At 38.5% G+C, this 22,825-nt stretch overlaps 2 protein-coding genes across 3 annotated transcripts; one reads left to right on the top strand and one right to left on the bottom strand.

Moving 5' to 3' along the window:
* The first annotated feature begins 4,327 nt into the window (after positions 1-4,327).
* On the top strand, positions 4,328-11,596 carry urp2 (urotensin II-related peptide). The gene is made up of 5 exons (XM_055026038.1): positions 4,328-4,661; positions 8,927-9,253; positions 9,355-9,389; positions 9,564-9,714; positions 10,926-11,596. The coding sequence occupies exons 1-5, from the start codon at positions 4,541-4,543 to the stop codon at positions 10,955-10,957; spliced, it is 666 nt and encodes a 221-aa protein (XP_054882013.1). The 5' UTR covers positions 4,328-4,540; the 3' UTR covers positions 10,958-11,596.
* Positions 11,597-12,757: 1,161 nt separating this feature from the next.
* On the bottom strand, positions 12,758-22,459 carry LOC129356455 (chloride intracellular channel protein 4-like). 2 transcript variants are annotated; one of them, XM_055026027.1, is made up of 6 exons: positions 22,382-22,459; positions 15,874-15,983; positions 15,584-15,709; positions 14,979-15,085; positions 13,882-14,063; positions 12,758-13,802 (listed from the first exon to the last, which is right to left on the bottom strand). In XM_055026027.1, the coding sequence occupies exons 2-6, from the start codon at positions 15,927-15,929 to the stop codon at positions 13,641-13,643; spliced, it is 633 nt and encodes a 210-aa protein (XP_054882002.1). In that variant the 5' UTR covers positions 15,930-15,983; positions 22,382-22,459; the 3' UTR covers positions 12,758-13,640. The 2 variants fall into 2 exon arrangements, with proteins under 2 accessions (XP_054882002.1, XP_054882001.1); XM_055026026.1 differs by having other exon boundaries at positions 19,932-22,456.
* Positions 22,460-22,825: the final 366 nt, after the last annotated feature.

Below are 22,825 nucleotides of genomic sequence, written 5' to 3'. Positions count from 1 at the left end.
TTCATTTTGTCCAAAATGGAGCGACTTGTCTTTTCACTCTTTGTCTCGATCCCACAGGTTAATCACTTCTGTGCTGACTGCTCTTCATTAGCTTCCTGTGTGCTGAAAACAGGAATGATTTCTATATTCTTACAAGAAGAATATCAAAATTTGTGAATAGTTGAAAATGTTTTAATGGCCTCGCTCTGCTCTATGACTCAGACCTGCTTCACTCGCACTCTTCTTCACGTCCTCTAAGGTCAGCTGACCAACTGGTCTCCAGAGATAAGACCGAAGTTCAAAGGTGACTGGACTGTTGCAGTATTAGGACCTAAGTTATGGAAAGGAGATTCATTTTAAGGAAGCTTCTTCTCAGGCCTCTTGAAATCCTTTTGAAGACCCATTTTCTTCTCTGGTGTTCAATAAAAAATGAGTATTTTTTTCTCTGAGTCGACAATCAATCATTGTCTTCTTCAATGGAAATTACACTACCAATTTTTCCACTTTATTTTTAATGAACTTGAACTAATTAAATTAATTTGTATTTTTACGTTATCTATGAATGCACTTTGGTCAATCACACGTTTTTTATGTGTTTTATAACTAAATTAGGATTGCCAATTTAAACTGTTGTAGCTTGATGTGACCTTCTAATACACACTAACTGCAATATGAAAAAAATGTCAATAAAATGATGAAGGTGTTGTTGTGTTCCATGTTTTTCTGTTGTGTTTATTTGAGTTTTCTGTGTCCTGAGTTTTGTCCTGTCTTCCCCTTGATTGCTCCCAGTGATTCCCCTCAGTGTATTTAATCCCTCCTGTGTCCCTGGTTCCTCGTCGGGTCCTTGTCGATGTTGTACTAGTCGTTTTTTTGTGCCGTCCACCTGTATGACCAGTTGCTACCGGGTTTGAGCCCCGACTTCCGCTCAGCCGTGCTGCCTGGCCGTGGAACCACTGTGTGTTGGAATTTTGGATCACTATCATCATTAAAAGCACCACTCACTTTACCTGGGCCTCCAGCATCTGTCTGCCTGACCACCTCCACTGCACCACTTCATGACAGGCGTAGAAAAATTATTCAGCCTCTTATTAAACAAAACTGAGAAAGATAACTTTTAAGAACTGAAAATCGAGAATAGACGTCTCTAATATTAGACACAATTTGAGCTTTGAAATATGATGTATGCATTAAAACTGTCACGATCGAAGAAGGACTGGTGGAATAAAAATCAATGATGTCTTATAGTACAATACTGCCCTCTAGTGGTGAGTGGCACATAGACAATCTCCAGTAAACGAGGAATTGTGAAGAATATTTTCTCAGCTGAATGCTGCAAAAAATAATAAAATGGAGATGTATTCATTTACAGTAAAAAGCTAAACTGCAGTTTCACAACATAATAGTATTATCATGATACTATGTTTTGTCATTCACATCTTTATGGCAATGTTTTAACAACGTTGCTTATGATCATAGTTTATTCTGCAGCAACTTCTCTTATAAAATTCTGAATGGTCTTTTGATATTTCATATATAGTTTAATTTATTAGGCTTCGAGTTTTTAGCATCAGTGTCTGAAAAAGCTAAACATCTTCATGGCTAATTGGATGAAGTGACATATGTTTAAAAAATTTTCTACTTAAGTGAAAATTCCACCAATAACTATTTCAGCAAAGGTAAATAAATATACAAGCATGTTAAATTTAGCATACTTGAAGCCACACTAATCATCAGTATACTTGAAGTATGCAATTTTGGAACAACTAATTTTGTGTATTTTAATAATTAAATTGTAGAAAATCACAGTTTGAAGTGTACAAAGTTTACTACTAAAGGTAAGCTTTTTATACTTTGGTTTTACTGCTTTTTATGTAATATAAAAATGCTTGATGAGTATGTATTAAATACACTATTTTTGTGATCAAATCACATTTAAAACATATTTAGAATGTCTTCTAAGTAAATAAGCATTACATATCGTACGTATTAGTAGTGTGATAACAGTAAGCTCTAATTGCAATTATTATAATTGCTAATAAAGTACACTCTTCGGTTTCTTATTAATGTCTTTTATTATTTTGCTTAGCCACTTTCATACATACATACTACAGCACTGCAAACATATCAGACAACAGTACACAGAAAGATCAATTCAAATTGTTATCTTTTTCATCTAGCAGAAAAAGATTACACTGTTTACTCAATATCTTCACATTACATTGCCAAGATACTATCAGAAAATTGTACAAATTGTCAATATATTAAAAGTTTACAGACAACATGCTTATGAAAATTAGCACAATAAAACAACAGGTACAATTTAGAGGAAATGTGAAAAATATTTCACCAAAGACAGAGTATTGTTTTAATACAAAGTCACAGTTTTCCAGAATTACTTTAGACAAACTGACATTTCTCCTTCCTAAGAACAGTGACGATCAACAACAGAACCATTCACTGAACTTTACAGAAACCTACAAAAATAATAAAACAATAAAGCAATTAAAAACAGAAAACACTTGTATTTTGAAGAGTACGGAAAAATGGCAAAGAAAAAAGTACGACTTACAATTTATAGACGTTGTGGCTTCGCTATGGATGTGACATCATCAGATCTGATGATGATTGGGACCCGATGCCTGGAGTGGAAAATATTTTTTTCCTGTTTATGTTGAAGTAGAAAAAATAGTCAGCAATATCATAGAATCAGTTGATGTCGGTATTAACTATGAAGTTGTTTTAAGTCTGGACTTAAGGGAGACAAAGACGCATCAAACTTAGATCAATAATAATCAAGCATTCATGATGGACGTTCACCAGAACAAATCAGACAGTTTTTCAACAGCACTACCAAAATCCTTTAAGGCATTCTGACTTTATTCTTTCACAAAAATACAAAACATCTTTCCGTTCCCCCAAACTGCCAGGACCCCGGGCTGCAGGGCCCCGGGCTGCAGGGCCCCGGGCTGCAGGGCCCCGGGCTGCATGGCCCCGGGCTGCAGGGCCCCGGGCTGCATGGCCCCGGGCTGCAGGGCCCCGGGCTGCAGGGCCCCGGGCTGCAGGGCCCTGGGCTGCAGCCCGGTAAGCCCTTGCTAAAATCCAGGCTTGGATGTTGGGAATAGAAATAGTAAAGGAACATCATAACTGCATTTTACAAGTTAGATTGAAGAACTGTCTGCTTTGACCACTCCATGTTTGGTGGAAAACACAATAATACAATTTTCACTACCATGTACTAAAAACAGCTGTAAACACATCAAGCAGAATCTAGGTTAAGTATTTTATACAAAACTGCTGTGAGGTGGACTATAGAAGTCGTTCGTTCATTTAGCATCACTACTTCCATTGATGGAACCGCTCTTATTCCCGTCATGTGAATGACTCACAGAGCATTAGCGTCAAAGATAAGCAGACAGACCAAGAAGAAGTGATGAGATGCTCTTGACTGAACTTCTCTTCACCCAGCAACTGGCACACACACATTTTTTTATCGTTCTTGCTTTTCCACACATTGGCTTGCAAACCTCCTACATCATCCCTTCATTAAATGGACAAATTTAAGAGAAGGGGCATTCCACCATCACTCTTGAAACTTCTTGAGAGATTAATTGCGAACAGTGAAAGAAAAAACAAAATCTTTTTTCTGTCCACATATTTGAATCTTCTCTGTGACTTTTAATGTGCACATCACACTTCGTTTTATGATCAGTGTGTGTTTGGATTTATTTAACAAATAAGTTCTTGGTGTTTAAAGAGTATGTGTGTGTTTGTGTGCGTGTGCATGTGTGTGTGTTCATTCTGAATGGCTCCAGACCCTCATGCGTCAGAGATCCTTTCTATTTCTATGGCCCCTAAGCAAACATATTAAGAAGTACCTTATCACCGCTTGCACAGTGAGGGCCACACACACAAATGCAATTACACAAATACACACGCACACCAACACATTAAATTCTGTCCTAAGCAAACATTCCACATTCACAAAAAATAGCTTTAAGACCAATCACACTAAGCTCTCTGACAAACTTTCCAAATGTCACCAATCTGCATCGTAGGATGGGTGGGCCTAGAGAGCTTTCGGGTCTTTAACTGGTTTCTCAGATCAGTCAGTTCACATTCAGCAAAAAGTTCCACTTTATAAAGGTAATATTAGACAAGTGCACCAGGACCAGGCACATATCGTTGACAAGCCTTATCTAAGAGGTGCAGCTTTGGAATATTTGCCTTAAAAAGACCCCCCAACAGTGAATTATTGGAAGAACTTGGAATTAACCTTCTGGAGTTTTTTGGTCTTAGTCACTTGAAGTGACTTAAACACAAATCAAAATATTGGTCTATTTTTCTAAAAGCTTTGATAATTTAAAAGAACAACTTGAATTGATCTGACTACCAACTCAGCATCAATAAAACACCTGAGGAGTTTAATGCAACCTTTTAAAAATACCACATACTGAGAAGCAGCAGAGTTTGTGGAAAGGAATCTGGAGTTTGAAACTTCAGCATACAGTGAGTTTCTTGTAAGTAGCAATAGTGCTGGACTCTAAACTCCTCTGCAGACGAAATGCATAGAAGAGCAGCAGCTGTTTTGGGGATGAAGGTGGTTATAATGAAGCTGATGCTGTTTGGAATCCATGTGAACTCAGCACCAACTGACAGAAGAGAAGAAACGACTGAACTACCAGGTGAGACCAGACACCCAGTGGCGTTACTGAAATCAGTTATTTTCAGATGATCAGTTCTTGGTTGATCATTTCCAATGTAGAACACAAGATGATTATGTGTATAAATGTACTAAATCCATACAATTATTTCCAAAAGTATTATTGGACCTCATATATCATTTTGGGTAAGAGACAATAAATCATAGCAGCTTGATATACAACAGAAGTCGATATAACATTTTAATTATTATATTTATGAGTGTTTTTGTCACAATCTATCGCTATGTAACATATTTATAAACTTCACATAAACATTTTGAAAAATGTTTATATGTTAACATTGTGTATTTTTTATTTCTTTGTTTTAATGTATTTAAAATAACTAGCTGCTAAAATTAGCTGTCAACTGAACAACAATGTACAGCAACAAGTAGAATTTGGTGAGTCCCTCTCTTGACTGTATGTACATTTACAACTATAGACATATTTCCATTAATCATGGAATGGCGTAAATTGAAACTACATTAATTTTCTTAATAAATAAATGCTAATTTTGGAACAAAAAAACTATTTTTTGATAAAAAGTTTTGGTAAGATGAGGTAGTTTGTAGGCAGAATCAAAACAGATGTATAGTGAACCCTCATTATAACGGGGTTCATCTTTCATGACTTTGCTGCTTTGCAAATTTTTTTCTGCAATTATTTTTCACAGTGCATTGTGTTCTGTGTCCTGATTGGCTAAATAGTCTTCTTGAAACACTGTAACGTACCAAAGACATTACGCTATTTAAATATATGAAATATAGCTTGGCAAATTTTGACAAATATTTTTTGACCAGAAGGAAAAAGAGTAACAACAACTACCGATGACTAAAAAAACACACATGCCCCACAGGCTTCAGAAGAAAAAGACACTGCAAAGCGGAGTCAGGCCGCAGCGTTATAGTCAGAGCACAGTGAAATACACGAGTTACAATTTGTCTGACTGTACTTCATTTGAGGATTAAAATTAAAATTATTTTACTCTAGTTATTTGTAAGAAAGCGTTCTATTTGTTAAAAAAATGCTCAGACCGAAAAACAGGTTTTATTCTTTGGTTTCAATGTAGAGTATTTAATTATGCTGTATAATAATTGTAAAAAATAAAGGTAACTACTTCACGGATTTTACCTATCATGGGCGAAATCCGTGATGGGTGAAACGCAACCTCCGCGAAAACCAAGGGTTCACTGTATTTCACAAAACTGCATTGGAAACACTTCTTTTGCATAATAGTCACATGACCTCCTCATGGGCTGCCACCTTATCGTGGTGGAGGGTTTTGAGCATCCAGGTGATCCTAGGAGCTATGCTATCAGGGGCTTTGTACCCCTGCCCCAGGCAGACAGATCCTAGGTGAGGAACTAGACAAGGCACAGCCTGAAGACAAATTATGATGACTGACAGCATTGGAGATTCAGTGTATCCGAGATCTCGTTCTTTTGGTCATGACCCAAAGCTCATGACCATAGATGAGGGTAGGAATGTAGATCGAATGGTAAATCGAGAGCTTTGCTTTTTGACTCCGCTCTCTCTTCACCATGACGGACCGGTACAGCGCCCGCTTCACGGCGGACGCTGTACCAATCCGCCTGTCAATCTCCCGCTCCCTTCTTCCCTCATTCGTGAACAAGATCCCGAGATACTTGAACTCCTCCACTTGGGGCAGGACATCCCCCTCGACCCGGAGAAGGCACTCTACCCTTTTCCGACTCAAGACCATGGTCTCGGACTTGGAGACACTGATCCTCATCCCGGCCGCTTCACACTCGGCTGCGAACTGCTCCAGCGAGAGCTGCAGGTCACGTCCCGATGAAGCCAATAGGACCACATCATCCGCAGAAAGCAGAGATGGATCCTAAGGTCACCAAATCGGATCCCCTCATCACCTCGGCTGCTCTACAGATTCTGTCCATGAAAGTAATGAACACAATCGGTGACAAAGGGCAGCCCTGGTGGAGTCCAACCCTCACCGGGAACGAGCCCGACTTATTGCCGGCAATGCGGACCAGACTCTGACACCGGTCATACAGGGACCTGACAGCCCGTATCAAAGGGCCCGATACCCCATACTCCCGGAGAACCCCCCCACAGGGCACCCCGAGGGACACGGTCAAATGCCTTCCCAAAGTCCACAAAACACATGTAGACTGGTTGGGCGAACTCCCAGAACCCTCCAGGACCCTGCTGAGGGTGTAGAGCTGGTCCAGTGTTCCACAACCAGAACCAGAACCACACTGCTCTTCCTGAATCCGAGGTTCGACTATCCGATGGACCCTCCTCTCAAGGACCCCTGAATAGACCTTGCCAGGGAGGCTTAAGAGTGAGACCCTCTATAACTGGAGCACACCCTCTGATCCCCCTTTTTAAACATGGATTATATAACAAGTTAAAACTGTGAGCAGTCAAATGATTATTGATAACTGTGAAATTGAATGCTACAAATATCCATAATTAATTACTATGAAACAATAATATTATTAATTGGGAAGCAATTAAACTAAGTCTTTGTCATTTAAATTATATTTTGATTATAAATGTATAAAATGTATTGATTGGTAAGATAAGGAACCAAAGATGACTCAGATGTGATGTGAGAAAAGGGGAAGTTGTCTTGGACAGAGTATAGGTGGCTGCAGGGTATTTGGTTTTAATGGCCAAAAAAGGAATTTTCCAGTAAAGAGGAATGTTTTTATGTGTCACATAGGAATTGTCCAAAAAAGTATAAGACAGAAGCATTTGCTAATATTCAGGGTTGTGTGTTGGGGACAGTCTTCATGTTCACATCAGGTGGAGAGGTCATGGAAACCGTCTGAAGAACTGCTGAGGCCAGAGATTGAGTTTTCAGACTTTGGATTTCCTCAGGACTACTGCTTCACTCTGGGTTTCTTTTTTTCTTTGTTGGATACAAGAAATTTCACAGGTTTTGTCAAGAACAAGATGAAGAATTTTTTTATTAGATTTGACCATTGTGGGAAATTAGATTTTTACCATGTTTTCCACACAAAGAATAAATGGATCAACCCAGGAAAGGGGAGTACAAACCTCACTCTGTCTCCTTGCAAATTTAAAAAGTTCACATAGACACAGTTATGAGGAAAAATGATAATGAATCATGATTTGACAATAAGAGATGATAAGATCTGCAAAGTAAAGCAATGAAAATCTTCTGGGAACTTGTGAGAAATTGATTGCTGAGCTTGTTAACTTTAAAAGTTCTTCATGGGGTTAAGTGCTGATTGATGTGCTGAACAAAACAGCCAACAGAGAAGATAAATAAGAAATCACTTTGTTATTTATGTAGTATGATCTTTAATTATCAGCATATGGCTGCATCATTCCCTCTTAAATGATATTTAAGCAGTAAGGTACTTAGTCTACATTCTCACTGCAGGCTTCAACACATTTAAGAGTTTTTGTGAAATCCAAATTCTTTTGGATGGTCATTCACATTTCCAAACATATGCTCTTTGAATGATCTCTGGTGTGAATTGCAAAGGATGTGAACATGTGTGGCATCATGGTAGGGGGCGCAATAATGTCACACAGACATTATTTAATGTGGTTGCTAAGCCCACTACATTAAAAAAACAAAGAAGTGCTCAGTGTTTGTGGAAGGAAACATGGATGCTGATGTTGGAGCATGTCTTTACATGTTACAGCCACTGCATCAACTTAACAACAACTTCATTCTCAATATCATCTGCCGTGGTTGTTGCTTTTCTTCCTGCCTGAGCGTATCATCAGCATAGTGAGGCTTGTTGAATATCAATGACAATCAGGTCAGATGAATCTTGGGATTTCTGAGACCTGATGCTATAGACACAGGTCACATTTGAAAAGATCAGATGAATATTAGATTTAGGACCACATACCCAGGATATGTTCCCGAGTTGCTTTAGCAAAACATCTGATCTACGTTGTTCAGACTGTCATGAAAAGATCAGATGAAGGTCACATTAAGGCAAAAAAATCTTATTTGGTCACTTCAGCTTTTTAAATATTGTTATAACTTTGTTTCACCAGGAACTTTATATTTCAAGCTTACAAAGTCAGGCATAGTGATTAGTTGTGAATATTCACTGCGCTAGAGTGCGACTAATCTGATCATTTTTTTTAATCGATTGACAGCTCTAGTTTAAATTCATGTCTTAAGAGAATTATTTAAACCTTTCACTAAATGTACTTAATACATTTCAGACACGACTTTCAGCCTGCACATATTAACCTCTTCTTCTTTCTAGCAGGGTTTGGGACACCATCAGATCTTTCACCACCTGGCACTCTGGCATCATCTGTCCTGTCGAAAGCCTCCCCATTAAATACGAGTCAATGCATGAATTTTTGTCTTTTTAGCATAAAAACAGCTGGGCTTGATAAAATGACAAGAATTGCAGAAAAACTTACTCAACAAAGTATCACTGCTGGGATTATGGCTGGAAGATCACAAACAAATACAGACACACCCAGGCCAGATAATCGAGCCAAGATACTGAAGATGATCTCAGTCCTTGCAGAGCTGCACAAAACCTTCAACAGCACACTGAGTTCACAAATCACTCTGATCCCTCATGGTAATATGATCCTATTTTCTCACTTATGTGGATTCTAAAGCCAGTTCCTATTCTTCTTCTTGATCAGCATTTGGCATCTTTTGTTCTCTGTTTTATTTCAGCAAACAGCAAAAATCCCAGAAGAAAAAGTAAAGTGGTAAGATCCAGTACTCAGATCAATTAACTTTACTCCAGTATAATGATTTACAGACTACATCATATTTTGTGTATTATGATATAATATGATGTATATAAATACATGTATATCATACATGTATGATTCCTTCCAACTATGTAAGATCTGTTAGCTGTTATTTCTTCCTGTGGGAAGCTCCCTGCTCCAGTAAAGACGACTGCTGCCACTCTGTCAGCCTCACTGACCACAGCCTCCAGGTCAGGCCCAGATTCTGTTGCCCTGAGTGAGCCGGGCCGAAACTTCAGGAAGTCTCTGCCACCACAGACCAAGAAGACCAACAAAAGAGGTGAAGAAACCAAAACCTTTTCTGTGTTTGACACTTTTTTGAAACTAGAAATGACATTTTTATTTTCACTAAGCCACATTTTGTCATTTTGTTAGGGTGGCCAACAACATTATACGTACATTAAAACTATACTACCCAAAGCATTACTTGAATAATAATAGCAATAAGCTATTTCAACCTTCTGGCAGTCTTAGTAAGACAGTCATAATGCTGTCATAGTTGCATTTTAAATTGCTTTAACCTGAGCAGAATTGAAAGAACTATAGAATAGAATATACTTTATTGATCACCAAGGGGAAATTGTTTATTAGTTGACAAGCTACTCTATCCAAGGTGTTAAATATTAATAATACAAATATAACCATGAGATGAAAGAGCGATGTAAATAATTTTATGTGACTGAATATAAATTAATTAGGATTGCTGTAAATGAATATTTCGAGTATTCTATTGATTATGGTTACTGATTATATCTTCTTAATTGATTACTTGATTAATCAAGTAATCAGATTAAAAACAAGATAAAATGAAATGTTAAATCTATCATAACATCTGTTTTACTATTGTCTGGGAGAAGAAAGCCTGCCGAACTCCAGGCATCGCGCCAGTCACTTTAACCACTGCTCCCCAAAAAACACCTTGCTAACACTTGGCTTTCCTCAACAACTCATAGGTGAAAGTGAGAGCGCTGCACGATGCAAATAATGACCCGGCCAGAACACGGTGCCAAATAATGAAATATAATTTAACGAAGCTCTGAGGTGGATCAATTTTCCTCCAGGAATTTTAACAATCGAGGAACTCGAATCATTTGAGAAATCATTACAGTACTAATTTAAATTTTTTTAACGTTTTTACTTTTTTTTATTATTAAAGTTTTCATTATTTTTAAGAACATATGTCTGAAGCCCCTCCCAACCCTCCCCTCCCCCTGACACTCAAACAACAACAAACAAACAACAACAAACAAAGTAACCAGGTCATCATATATTAAATTAACAATAGTTTCACAGAAAATTAGCATATACAAATATCCTTGATGTTAGACAGTACTTCATGAAATAATAAATATGTATGTGCAAATATGTTAATTGATAAATTAGTGCAGTGAAAATTTGATTGAAGTTATCCAGACTTGAGCTTTGTAAAGTCTAAAGTTTACAGGCAGAAACGTTGCTTACAGTCTAACCTGTCTTGCCTTCTGTTCACAGTGTGTTTCTGGAAGTATTGTTCCCAGAACTGAAGCCTCCCAGCTGACCCTGGTGTCCATTCCTCACTAGTTACATATATATGTCTGATATTCCTACCGGCGATATCTTCTCAACTAATCATCCACTCAGCCATCTATCCCAACAGAGCCAGTCACAAACAATTCTGTCTTGTTCTGTTCCGGTTTCATTGTCAAGAACTTTGAACGAGCAGTGTGAGATTAAACTGGTTATTTTACAGTAATGAAATGGTTAAATAGAGGTTATCAATAGTGCAAACAGAATACCTGCTACAACAGTAAGTTGACTGCATAGTGAATGTATCCTTTTCTCTGCTGTGTCTTTCCTCTGACTTGTGCTAGGAAACTGTTGCCAGGCTTCAGAAAGCACCATGTCTCCCCTCAGGCTGGCGCCAGTCTTGACTTGGCCCTTTTCATTTCCTCATTTATTAACAAGACTGACCAATCAAAAACAGACGATGTGTGCTCGTGGTCTGGGCACATGAAAAGATAGCTTTGTTAACCACATTCTGTTAAAGGATGCGCACATGTCAGTTTTGTGTTTGTGCCATGTTTAAAATAAAATTCATCAGTTGCATGACAAACAGCAGCCATGGCCACAATGTAAGAAAAATGTCATCAGCTTTCTGTAGTTTCACTGTCAGTTTGATTCAAAGTTTCATGCTTATTAAAACTCATGTTGCTGTTTGCCCTTTTGGAGTATTTTGTGGAGTTTAATTCCAAGTTGGATTTACGATCTGGAACAAAATAAAACAAATTCCTTGATGCTCCTTCAGAACTTTGTTCTTGTTGGATCAAACAAGGATACAATTCACACTGCATTAAACGGAAAGAGTTTAATGCAAACACTGAAAAGCTTTGCAAGATTGTTTACAATAATTTCACTGTAAACAAAGTTGACTCTACTTGCGTTTTCAACAAAGTATAAAAGTATGACAGAGTTTTCCTTTTTCCTGATTGGCCAACAATTTTACAGTTGAATAAATGGACCTAAAATCAGTTTCTCAAACTTTTTCTGCCATTTTTGTAGTTTGATAGCAGTAATACGTTTATTAAAGATGTCAACAAAGAAAGACTTGTCTATCGACGGTTATGTGTTGGAGCCAGAACAGAAGAATGAAGAAAACAAGACTGCAGGACCACACATTAATGAGAATGCATCACAATGTGTTATTACTGTGTGTACATGATGCAGCATGATAGACTGCATCAGGTCTTTAGGAAAATCTCTGTTGATACTGGCGGAGGTTGATGAAGCTCCTTAAAGTCTCCACAACAGATTTTCTGCACTAATTCTGCACATTCCCAAGAAAAATAAAGGTTAAAGAGGGACTTTGAAGAGGCTCTGATACCTGGGGACAATGTGAGGAATCAAACATTGAATATTAGTAACACATGCTACTCATGTCATATATATTTAATTGACTTATATAATAGTTTTAATAACTTAAGTTTTAACTACAGCAATAGATTGGACAAATATCTCACATTGTGCATTGTCATAAAAAATGAATTCAGGAAAAATAATAATAATTGTAAGTGAAGTTCTTTTTATTGCTGATGTCATTTTTTATAGAGAGGCATATCATATAAAGATGCTTGTGATCCTCTTTCATTTCTACTGAATTTTCCATTTTCATTTGACTGCAAGCATGTCTGTGGCTTTATTTTAGCCACAAACATGCTAGTCTTTCATGCAGAAACAGAATCACTTTTATAAAATAAATTGTGTACAAAAGATACTTTATTTAACACTTAACAGTGTTCTGATAAGAGTTAACTCGGGTTTAAGAGAATATGTTGAAACTACTAGTGTGTGGAAAAGGATTTTTATTTGCACTTCTACATCAAATCTACAAATACTCAAGTCCCCAACCCCCCAAAATGCCTAAGGCTTCCTATTTTAATATTTCAAACACCAAATATACCTTAATACACCTTAAAATTATGCACAGTGAACACTACCTTAGCACTACTGCAAAGATATTGTCTCTCTTGGTGGTAATCAGCAGCAAGGGAAATCAACTGAACTCCTGGTTGCTTTGCAAACACCAGCCAATAGTGTGTCAAGTAGCATTTCAACCAACAACCTGCATTTTCTCTAAAATATTTTACAAAACAGTTCATGAATGAAAAAGTCTGACAACAGATGAATCTATGAGTATACTGAACTGATAATAGGTGGGCTCCACTGAACTCACAGCTCTAAGAACTCAGAAACTGTGAAGAAAAGAAATAAGGACACCAGATGTTTAAAGACCAAGGCCTTGACTTGTGATCACAGTGTCACGTGTTTCATTTCATTGTTTGTGATATTCATCTTTTGTTGTAAGTTATATATCTTTTAGTCATTTTACTGTAAATGTGGCTCTGCCATCATGAGAGGGAGTAAAGAAACATCACATGAAAAATGTTCCACAACATGCATCCCAACCGGTGAGTGCACAAAGACAAAATCATACCTCATCATTTTTAATAAGTGTCTGTCTGTCTGTAAAAACTATAAATTCACATTGGATCTTGTTAGGTTATAATCTGACTCTCCTCCCCTCACCTTGACAATCAAACTAGCTATTGTAGAGCTTGCATCTGAATTTTTCCATGTTATCTTTTTCTTCTAATAAGAAAAAGACATTTGGTTTGTTTAATTGTTTTAATTTAATTTATTCCTCCAAACCAACTTCTCTTTTCTCCACTCCTACTTAATTAGTTTTGCAACGTCCATGTAGGCAAACTCAATCTCTCGTTCTGCAGGGCAAGTGCTGGTGAACTCTTTCTTTAAGTAGGCACAGGTCAAATATCTCCACACACCAGTCATTTCTGCAGGGATGTCAAGTCCACGGTATTTCTTCACTATGACCTGATGAAGAAACCAGAGAATAATAAGCATAACAAGTCACACAATCTCCAGTGAAGAGATTGAACTTTAGTGATCAAACCTTGAGAATATGTAGTTTAGGTAGCAGGTTACAATCTGCAAGGGTGAGTTCAGGTCCATCCAGGAAGCTTCTGGTGGACTCAGGCAGGTCGCCAACTGCATCTGCATCAATCTCCTCAGACAGGGGCGTCCTCAGGAAGTCATCGAGACGACGGAGAGACTTCAGTAAGGCTTTCTCTAAGGCTTTCATTACAGAGGGACAGAAAGAAAAAGTCTGAAGCATAAAAATGGATCAAGTTGGATACATTAGCTTCATTTTGCAAACTGTGGAAGCAAAAGAAACAACCACTTCCTTTCAACTTTTAAAGCTGCGGTTTATAACTTTGATAAAAGAAATTATCTGACATATTAGTTGACATTGTCACTCTTCCGTGACCGTATAGTACCAGACAGATAATGTGAAAAAAACTGAGCTCCTCTTCCTTCTTCCAGTGCTCACAGTGCGAACTATAAATAACCAATCAGAGCATGGAACTAAAATCACCCAGAAGGTTGATGCACTGCTTTTTGCAGATAAGTCTCAATCATATAAAATTGAAGATTTTGTTTGTTCATAAGAGATAAAAAGGATTAGAAATATTTTTGGAAAACACAGTACAGTTTTTTTTTTATTTTTTTTTTACATATTTATATAGCAAGCAATTATTGAGAAGGCATCAGGTAAGATTCTCATGATCAACATTAGGAGGTGAAATGCCATTATGGCCTTCACAAGAGTATGTTCACAGAAAATGTTCATAGTCACAGGTAATTCTTCTGCTACAAATGTATTCTGTTAAAAATATTACTAAAATAATATAAACTTTTATAATTCCTGCACTGCAAAAGTGTAATAATCATCATAACTTTAACTTTAAAGAAATGATAATAACAAAACCTGAAAGTCTGAGAAAAAGAACAACAGCATCAAAAACAATAGTTCATCCCCACACCAAATCAAAATGTATTAATCTATGGGCTTTTACTAAACCAAAAGACTGCACCATTACCTCTCCACCACATGAGGGTGTTGTTTAGTTACTCTAAGCACAGATGAAGAGGATGAGACCAAAGGTAAAGAAACACTTTCTTGTCCAAACCATATAATCTCTGTCTTACCATCATGTGTGTCTCTTCTTGGGTTTTTGATGTAGGCAGAAAACTTGGCAAAAATGTCTATTCCTGCTGTGTTGGCTTCAGGATGTTTGGGAGCTAGTCTGGGGTACCTGTTTTTTCAAGAAACAAAAAAGAGCTGAAAAAGCTGTGTGCTAATATATTTTGTCAGCATAACTAGTCAGCAAAGTGGGCATAAACATAGCCTGTGCATATTTTAGCACTTCTGACCTTGTGAAGCCAATTTTTCCAATAAATACTATGATGTGAGGATCCAATGCTAAATATCAAACCTAAGGACTGGGCCCCATAGGAAGAAGTGTTTTTGGGTTAAGGTGTAGCTTTAGGAGTAATGTATGAATTGAGTTTAGGTTGGTGTAGCGATAGATATGCAGTGATAGTGGGTTAGGTTTAGGGTAATGGTCAGGGTTTGACTACAGAAACAAATGGAAGTCAATGCACAGTCTTTGTGATGACAGACTTAAATATGTGTGCGTGTGTGTGTGTGTGTGTGTGTGTGTGTGTGTGTGTGTGTGTGTGTGTGTGTGTGTGTGCGTGTGTGCGTGTGTGTGTGTGTGTGTGTGCGTGTGTGCGTGTGTGTGTGTGTATACCGTGGTGGAGTGAGTTTCTCCTCCAGGAACTCCTCTATCTTGTTAACATCAACCTTGACCTCGCCATCAAATGTCATGAAAGGAGGATTAACCCCTGGAGCGAGGTCCTGTAGGTTTGCTGGTTTTCTGAAGCCAGCAAATTGTAATTGATACATGAACCATAGTGTAAAAATGCAAAAACAACTTTTTACACATGCATGTTCTTTCACAGGATTATTCTTGACATCTGCCTCCAAAGAAATTAAGAATGGTTACACTATCAATGTGAAAAGATGATGACAAGACGTTACCTCTTCACATCCACTGTGGTGACAGTAAAGATGACTCCTTTCAGCAGTAAGATCATGAAGATTCTCTGAGAAAAAGGACAGTTTCCGATGCTCTCTCCATCACTTCCTGCCTAAACACATGCATACAAAAACATATGTTCATTTTTTTTTTTTTTTTACATGTTCTTCATAAGAAGAAGGAACCAGCCCCCTGCGATCCTGTAAAGACAATTATGTATAGGGTTGTCATACCTAATGGCAATTAAAAATTACCAGCAGGGTAAAATGTCTCACAGCTGGATGAACTTAAGTTTAAGGACTTGCTGAAGTTGGTTTTGTGACTGTCTGTGTGTGTGTGAAAGGGTGAACAAAGGAATGTAGAGTGTGGTGGCAAACAAGCGGTGCATTTTGCTGGAAGACATTTCAGCCTGTTTGTGGTCAGCAGTTCTCCTCAGCATCAAATAGTGGGTTAATCAGCTTAAAGAGTGAGAATGGGGAGATTAACCTGCTGCTGGGAGCAGAATAACACAAGTCCACTGTGAAGCCATTGGGGTTTATCTCATATATAAAGAGAAAAACCCTGATGTTGTCTCCAGATGAGACATTTTTGAATCAGAACTTGTCATATTGTTGACGATTTGACCTGTACAAACAACCAGCACAGTGAAATCCTGCCCATGAACTCATAATATTTTCATCTACCTACAGTCAATGCTCCAGAGCTCCTAATAAAAGAGACTATTGTTTGAATGCGGGGTCTCGTGGTGTGTAAGCTTGTTGTGCAAATATTTGAGGCACAGCTCAAATACTCCCTCATTGTGGAGTTGGACCATTGCTAATTCCCTCTGTAATTCATGCCCTTGTTCCAAGGCTTCTGGTCTATGGAAGAGCAGAATGAGTTGCTCTATGGTGATGAGGAAAACTCTAAACTTTCCATCATTATGGAATAACTAAGTCTTTGTACACAATGTGCTGTTCTGTCCCTTACCACTAGGATTGCATGCCAAAGTAAAGCAAGTTATCTTGTTCATTGGATTAGCACAAGACTGGTCTAATAGGATAAAGAAAGCAGTCTGTCAAATACATATACTGTACATGGACCACAACTCCTATAAATGTGTGTTCTTACAAAAAAGCAAACTGGTGTTGGGGCTAAATTCCTCAGTTCGTATTATTAGATCTTTTGACATATTTTTGCTTAAAGTGTTTGTCTCAGTTTTGTGGTTGGAGATAAAAGAAGTCTCCTTGTACTTTGATTGCAAATTGCTTGGTTGCATTCTTTGGTTGCATTTCATTAGGCTCCAGGAAAAGCTTCATGATGTGCTTGTCCATAGATGGCACTCAAAGATGTTGTGATGCTATCAATGGCTGATATGGATGTTTGTGATATCCTACCAGAACTACTAGTTGAAGAAAAATATTTTAAGTTTTTTGTCTACCAAGCTTTGAAAGTATTTCAGTTCACCAGTCCGTCTGCTGCTTTGCTGAGTATTCTTGTCCAAATTACTTTTTACCATTCTGCCATGTTCTAATCCAAAAGTATAGCGGATCCTCATCTATTGTGATTCAGCAGTCGTGGATTCATCTATTCATAGAATGTTATGTGGAACATAGCTGGGTTCTTATGTATATGAAAATACTTACTTCCTAAGTATTTCAGCTTAGGAAGCTGGAATACATAGGTGGAAGGCTAGTTGACATTGGCTGGTGTTAGCGAAGCAGCAAATCCAGGAACATCATTCATTTCCTTGTCACTGATTGGTTGTATCTCCAGGAGTGGGTAAAGGGAATAGTGGTAGCTTCTGCAATAATACTGTGCATTATAATACATATTAATAGTGTTTTGTACTGTAAAAATTCAAACTCTATTTGTGTTTTTAGAAAGGATCTCAAATATTTGCAAATTTTAGCCACAATTCCTTCACTGGGTTTCGGCAGTTGCAAATAGTGTAAATTCTTAATCATCTAGGATTTGACAATCCAAAATACTTAAGTAGAACATTTTTTGATTCTTGAAAATGAATAACAAAATGTGAGTTGATTTGTCTCAAAGTGTGATTGACTGTAAAAGCACCTGAGACAGGTCAAGGCTGTCTCAGGTGGTAGTGTAGATGTTAGAGAGATAAAGTTGGAAGGTGGTTCCTCTTTTTAAAATGTTTTTCATGTTGAAGATAGATGCCTAATTTTACTCTTTTCTACAGCTGTCTCCCCTGTCTTTTTATACATTGCTGCTTTTTAAGGAGTGTCCCTCATCTTTGAGATGAAGATGAGATGTAGACCTTGAACCAATGAGCTGGCTCCTCAGTGTTCGGCATTGCTTTTGTAAAACTATTTTGTTTCTCAAACAAAATTGCAAATGCAATTGCTGAACTGGACTGCATGACTGGACTGCAGTGTCATGTCTGAAATGTTTGGTTTAATATGCACCAGAATTTAAGGCTTACTAAGAGAAAAGTGCTTTCTCTGCGTCAGGGAGGATGTCCTGCCCCAAGTGGAGGAGTTTTAGTATCTCAGGATCTTGTTACAAATGAGGGATGAAGGGAGCAGGAGGTCGACAGGCGGATTGGCACAGCATCTGCTGTGAAGCGGTGCTGTACCGGTCTGTCATGGTGAAGAGAGAACTGAGTCAAAAAGCAATACTCTTGATTTACTGGTGGATCTACGTTCCTACTCTCATCTATTGTCATTAGCTTTGGGCCGAAAGAACAAGATCTCAAATAGAAGTGGTCTAAATGGGTTTTCTCTGTGGGGTGTCTGGGCTCTCCCTTAGAGATAGGGTGAGAGGCTCGGTCATCCAGGAGGGACTCAGAGTAGAGCTGCTGCTCCTCCACATCGAGAGGAGCCAGTTGAGGCTCGGGCGTCTGGGTAGGATGCCTCCTGGACACCTCCCTGGTGGGGTGTTCAGGGGACGTCCCACCGGGGGGAAGGCGCAGGGGAAGACCCAGGACACACTGGAGGGATGGAGGGACTATGTTTCCTGGCTGGGGAACACCTTGAGAGATGGATCAAGTGGCTGGGGAGAGGAAAGACTGGGCCTCTCTGTGTAGGCAGCCACCCCTGCGACCCGACCCAGGATGAGTGGAAGAAGATGGATGGATGGATAAAAGACCTTCTTCATGTCTGAGATACTTCAGACATATGTTTCTTTGTCTTTCCCTTTACTGGATTGAGTTTAGTGTTTTCATGATATACTGGATACCTTAGGAAAGGCCCAGTGAGGGTACATTCAAAAAAGTACTTTCCAGATGATTTTGTGTGCATTGGCCTTAACTTTCATCATTGTAAGGACCAGTTTACGTTCCGGTGAGTGATAACATTAAAAACCTTAAGTACTTGTGCAGGATCCCAAATCCATGATCAGAACTGCAGAAGCATTTTGTTTTGTTGTGTTTCTGCAGAGAAAGTGCATTTGCCTTCTACTCACGCATTTACAAAAGGACGTAGTAAGTATGTGATCAGCCCTTCTAAGGCAACATTTTAAAGGAACTTCAGCCTCATTGTTGCTGTATTATCTCTGACATCTGGTAGTGGTAATGAATGAAGCCCCAGTCAGAAATATCAGTTTTAAACTTCAGCTTACAAACTCACTGTAGATCTTAGAAGAACTTAATTTTCAATTTATAAAGGACAATACAATTAAATGATCTTACAGTCTTATTGAGCCAGAGCCTTCTATGGTTTAAGCTTAGTTTAGTATTCAATGTAACATCAACTTGTAAATATTGATATCTACAACTCTAGAAAAAATTAAGAGACCACTACTTTGAACTCCAATGAAAACCTCATGGTTAATCCACCAAATATTAATTTCTGAATTCTTTCTGAGTTAAAATTTTACTGTTGTTGTTTCTAAATTAGTATTAACTTGTTTTAATTGCATTATTTGATTTTTGAAAGCACTGCATCTTTCTCATTATTTTGATCATTTCTCATGTTCTACAAATAAATATTACATTTTGCTTGAAATTTAACCTGGAAAATAATTTCAGGTTAAATTTTGGTTTAGGCCCTAAACCAGTTTTGTTGCATATTAAGCTAGATTGTATGTGAAGTGCAGTGTGGGAACTCCAATTCATTACCTTCACATAGAGAGAGATTTCATGGTTCTGATCTTGAAGTGTTCTGCTGTTTCTTCGTTTAGGATGCACTGGGCTTTCCACTTTCCTGTGGACGATCAGCTTGACCTCCTCTCTCTCGTCCGGGGTCATCTCCTCCCGCTGTGGTATATATGAATGGCCATCCTCCAGTAGCACTACTCGCTTCTTCTTCACTTGGTCATCTTTTTTTTTGGACTGGGATTCATCTTTGATCATTGACTTTAACTCTTTCATGCAGTCCCCCTTCTTCTGTGAACTTTTTGGTTCTGGCACTTTTTTTTCTATCATCCATTCTTGGCCACACCTTTCATTCTCCAAGATATTTTTTCTAAAAGGTCTCAGTTCTTTTCTCCAGTCTTTAACCTCCTCTCCAAACCCTTCACCTTGCTGATCTCTTTTAATCCAGTCATCATCTTTTCTCATGGTTGACAGCAGTTTCGATTTCCCCTGTCCTTCATTCCAGAGTGGTTGTAGTTGCACCCCCACAGTTCCATTCTCTATTGCCTGCTTCAGTCCTTTAACTTCAGAGTCTTTCTTTATGTCTTTTAAAATCTGATCATCCTTTCTCTCTTCTTTTTCTTTTAGTTTCTCTTTCTCCCCATCTTGTTTTGTGTACTTTTCTTTTTCTTGGACTTGTTTCTTTTTTTCGTCTTCCTTTTCTCCAGCTTGCACTGACACTTTTTGAAGCTCTTCATCCTGCTGTCTCTCACTAGTTGTACCAAAAGGCCATTTTATAAATGGAATGCTTGGACCATCGGTGGAGTCTATGATGTAATCATCTAAAACAGTGACAGGTTCCTCTCCCATTTCAACTTCTCCTTCTATTACATTTTCTTGTTCAGTCTCTTTCTTATCTTCAGCAAGTTGCTTGAGTTGCTGATTGTCTCCTGGATCTATTTCAGACATTCTGAGATCTTGCAAAAGATGCTCATGCCCTCTTCCTCTTTCAGCTGTTGTAGTTGCATTTTTATTTAATGAGACTTCAGTTTTTTCATTCTTTTCAGATGTGTCCCTCTCCTTATCAAAAATCTTACCTTTGTGTCCATCTACAGACACATCCTGCACATGCAGCTCACCCGGTTCTACATGAACATCAGCTGCCAGGTTTTCAATCTGATGAAACATTTCTTTTTCCATTTCATCTTTTCCCTCAAACACTAAGTCTCCAATAACTTCTTGGCATGTCTTTCTTTCATCTTCCTCATCTTCCAAAGTCTCAGCCTGGCCGACTCCGACCCTTGCTTTCCTTTCTGCAAACCCAATCTCTGTCAGTGATTGTGGGTCAAAGGTTACAGTGAGCAGCATTCCCGGTTCTGTCTCTTCACCTGCTTTACTTCCTATCTTTGACTCAACATCGGAATGCTGATCATGAGAACCAGAAATGGTGTTTGTGTTTTTCCTGTTCTCATTGTTTTTCACCTCTTCTTGATGGCTGGTTATTATCTGCTTGTCTTCGGTTTGGTTAAGTGTCTTGACTTCTGTGCAGTCATTGTTTTGGCATGGATTACCCTGAGAGCTGACATTTTCCTTTACTGCTGTGCGAACTTGGGCCAAGTCTCTCTCTAAATGGTCAGGATGTTGGGTCGTGTCTTCTGAAGTTTTTCCATCAGAATATTTGTTCCCATCTCCAGACTGCCCCAAGCAGACATCAAGACAGTTGACACTGAGTTCTTTCAAACTGGAGTCCCACATATTTGTTTCAATTGTTTCCATACATTCTTCTGCATAGATTTTCTCCCTGAGGACTTCACTGCTGTCTGATAGTTGATATTTCTTAGTCTCTGCTAACACAGGAGAAGAACTTATGATGGTCTCACATTCTTTGTCTTTTGTCTGTTCATCTAACGTTCCTCGATCTTCATCCCCCACATCAGTTCCCTCCTTTACATGCTCCTCTTCTTCCTTGTGTTGTAGTGAAGCCACTTCACTTCTTCTTGTGTCCTCATTTTCACTTTGCTGTCTCGACTCATTCACAGTGCCATCAACTTGCTGCTGTCCTGCCACAGTTAACATTAAGACATCTTCACCTACCTCCTCTGCTAGTTCCACCTCTTCAAATTCCCCCATTGCCTCCTCATCCTCTTTGCCGCTCTGTGTGTCCCGATCTGAACAGATGGTTACTGGGCTGTAGATAACGGCTCTGTTTGACAGGTCTGGGTGTTGGCAGGAGCTGAACTGAGCCATGAGTTACTTTCACCGAATGATGGAATTTAATCCAGAGCTAATGCTACCCAGTATCCCAGGATACGATTGACTTAATTGATTAAATTGCTCTTTGTTCGTGACTTTTAGATGAGTCTTTAAATCCAGAACAAAGCAAAGATGAATATTTACCAAACCTTCATATGCATGGAAGTATGTTTTCTTCAAAATCCAGGCTCCAAAATTTCAGAACTGAAGAAGTTCAAGCGTACGATATGAATAATATCCACCTGAAGGATCTGTTTGACTTCTTGATGTGAGGCTCCTGCCTGCTAGCAAGTGTTAGATATTAATATCTACAATCTTACTCCCTCCTTCTCTTCCACTTCCTCCTCCTCTCCTCTCTCTCTTCCACTCTGTTCAGAGATTAAAACAAGGCTGATCCCCATATGACCAAAGGCTTTAATCTCTTCGCAATTCAAGGACCAGCACCATTTAAACGCAAAAAAACAACTCAGCAGAACCTGCACTAAAACTGTTGCACCTCTTAGATTAACATTTTGTGCAAACAATCAGGTTAATTTAATTACGTTTTTTTTAAATTCATGCCTGCACCGTGGAGCAGTTGGTGGTTTCCTTGGTTCCAAGGTTTGATTCCCAGCCCTGGTTGTTTCTGCAAGGAGGTTTAATGTTCTCCCTGGGCATGTGTGGACTCTTGGGTTCTTCTGCTTCCT

Source organism: Poeciliopsis prolifica, unplaced genomic scaffold, assembly GCF_027474105.1.
Source record: "Poeciliopsis prolifica strain line A6 unplaced genomic scaffold, Auburn_PproV2 SCAFFOLD172, whole genome shotgun sequence".
Taxonomy (NCBI): domain Eukaryota; kingdom Metazoa; phylum Chordata; class Actinopteri; order Cyprinodontiformes; family Poeciliidae; genus Poeciliopsis; species Poeciliopsis prolifica.
Note: the sequence above shows the minus strand (reverse complement) of the source record. Positions and strands in the feature narration are given on the sequence as shown.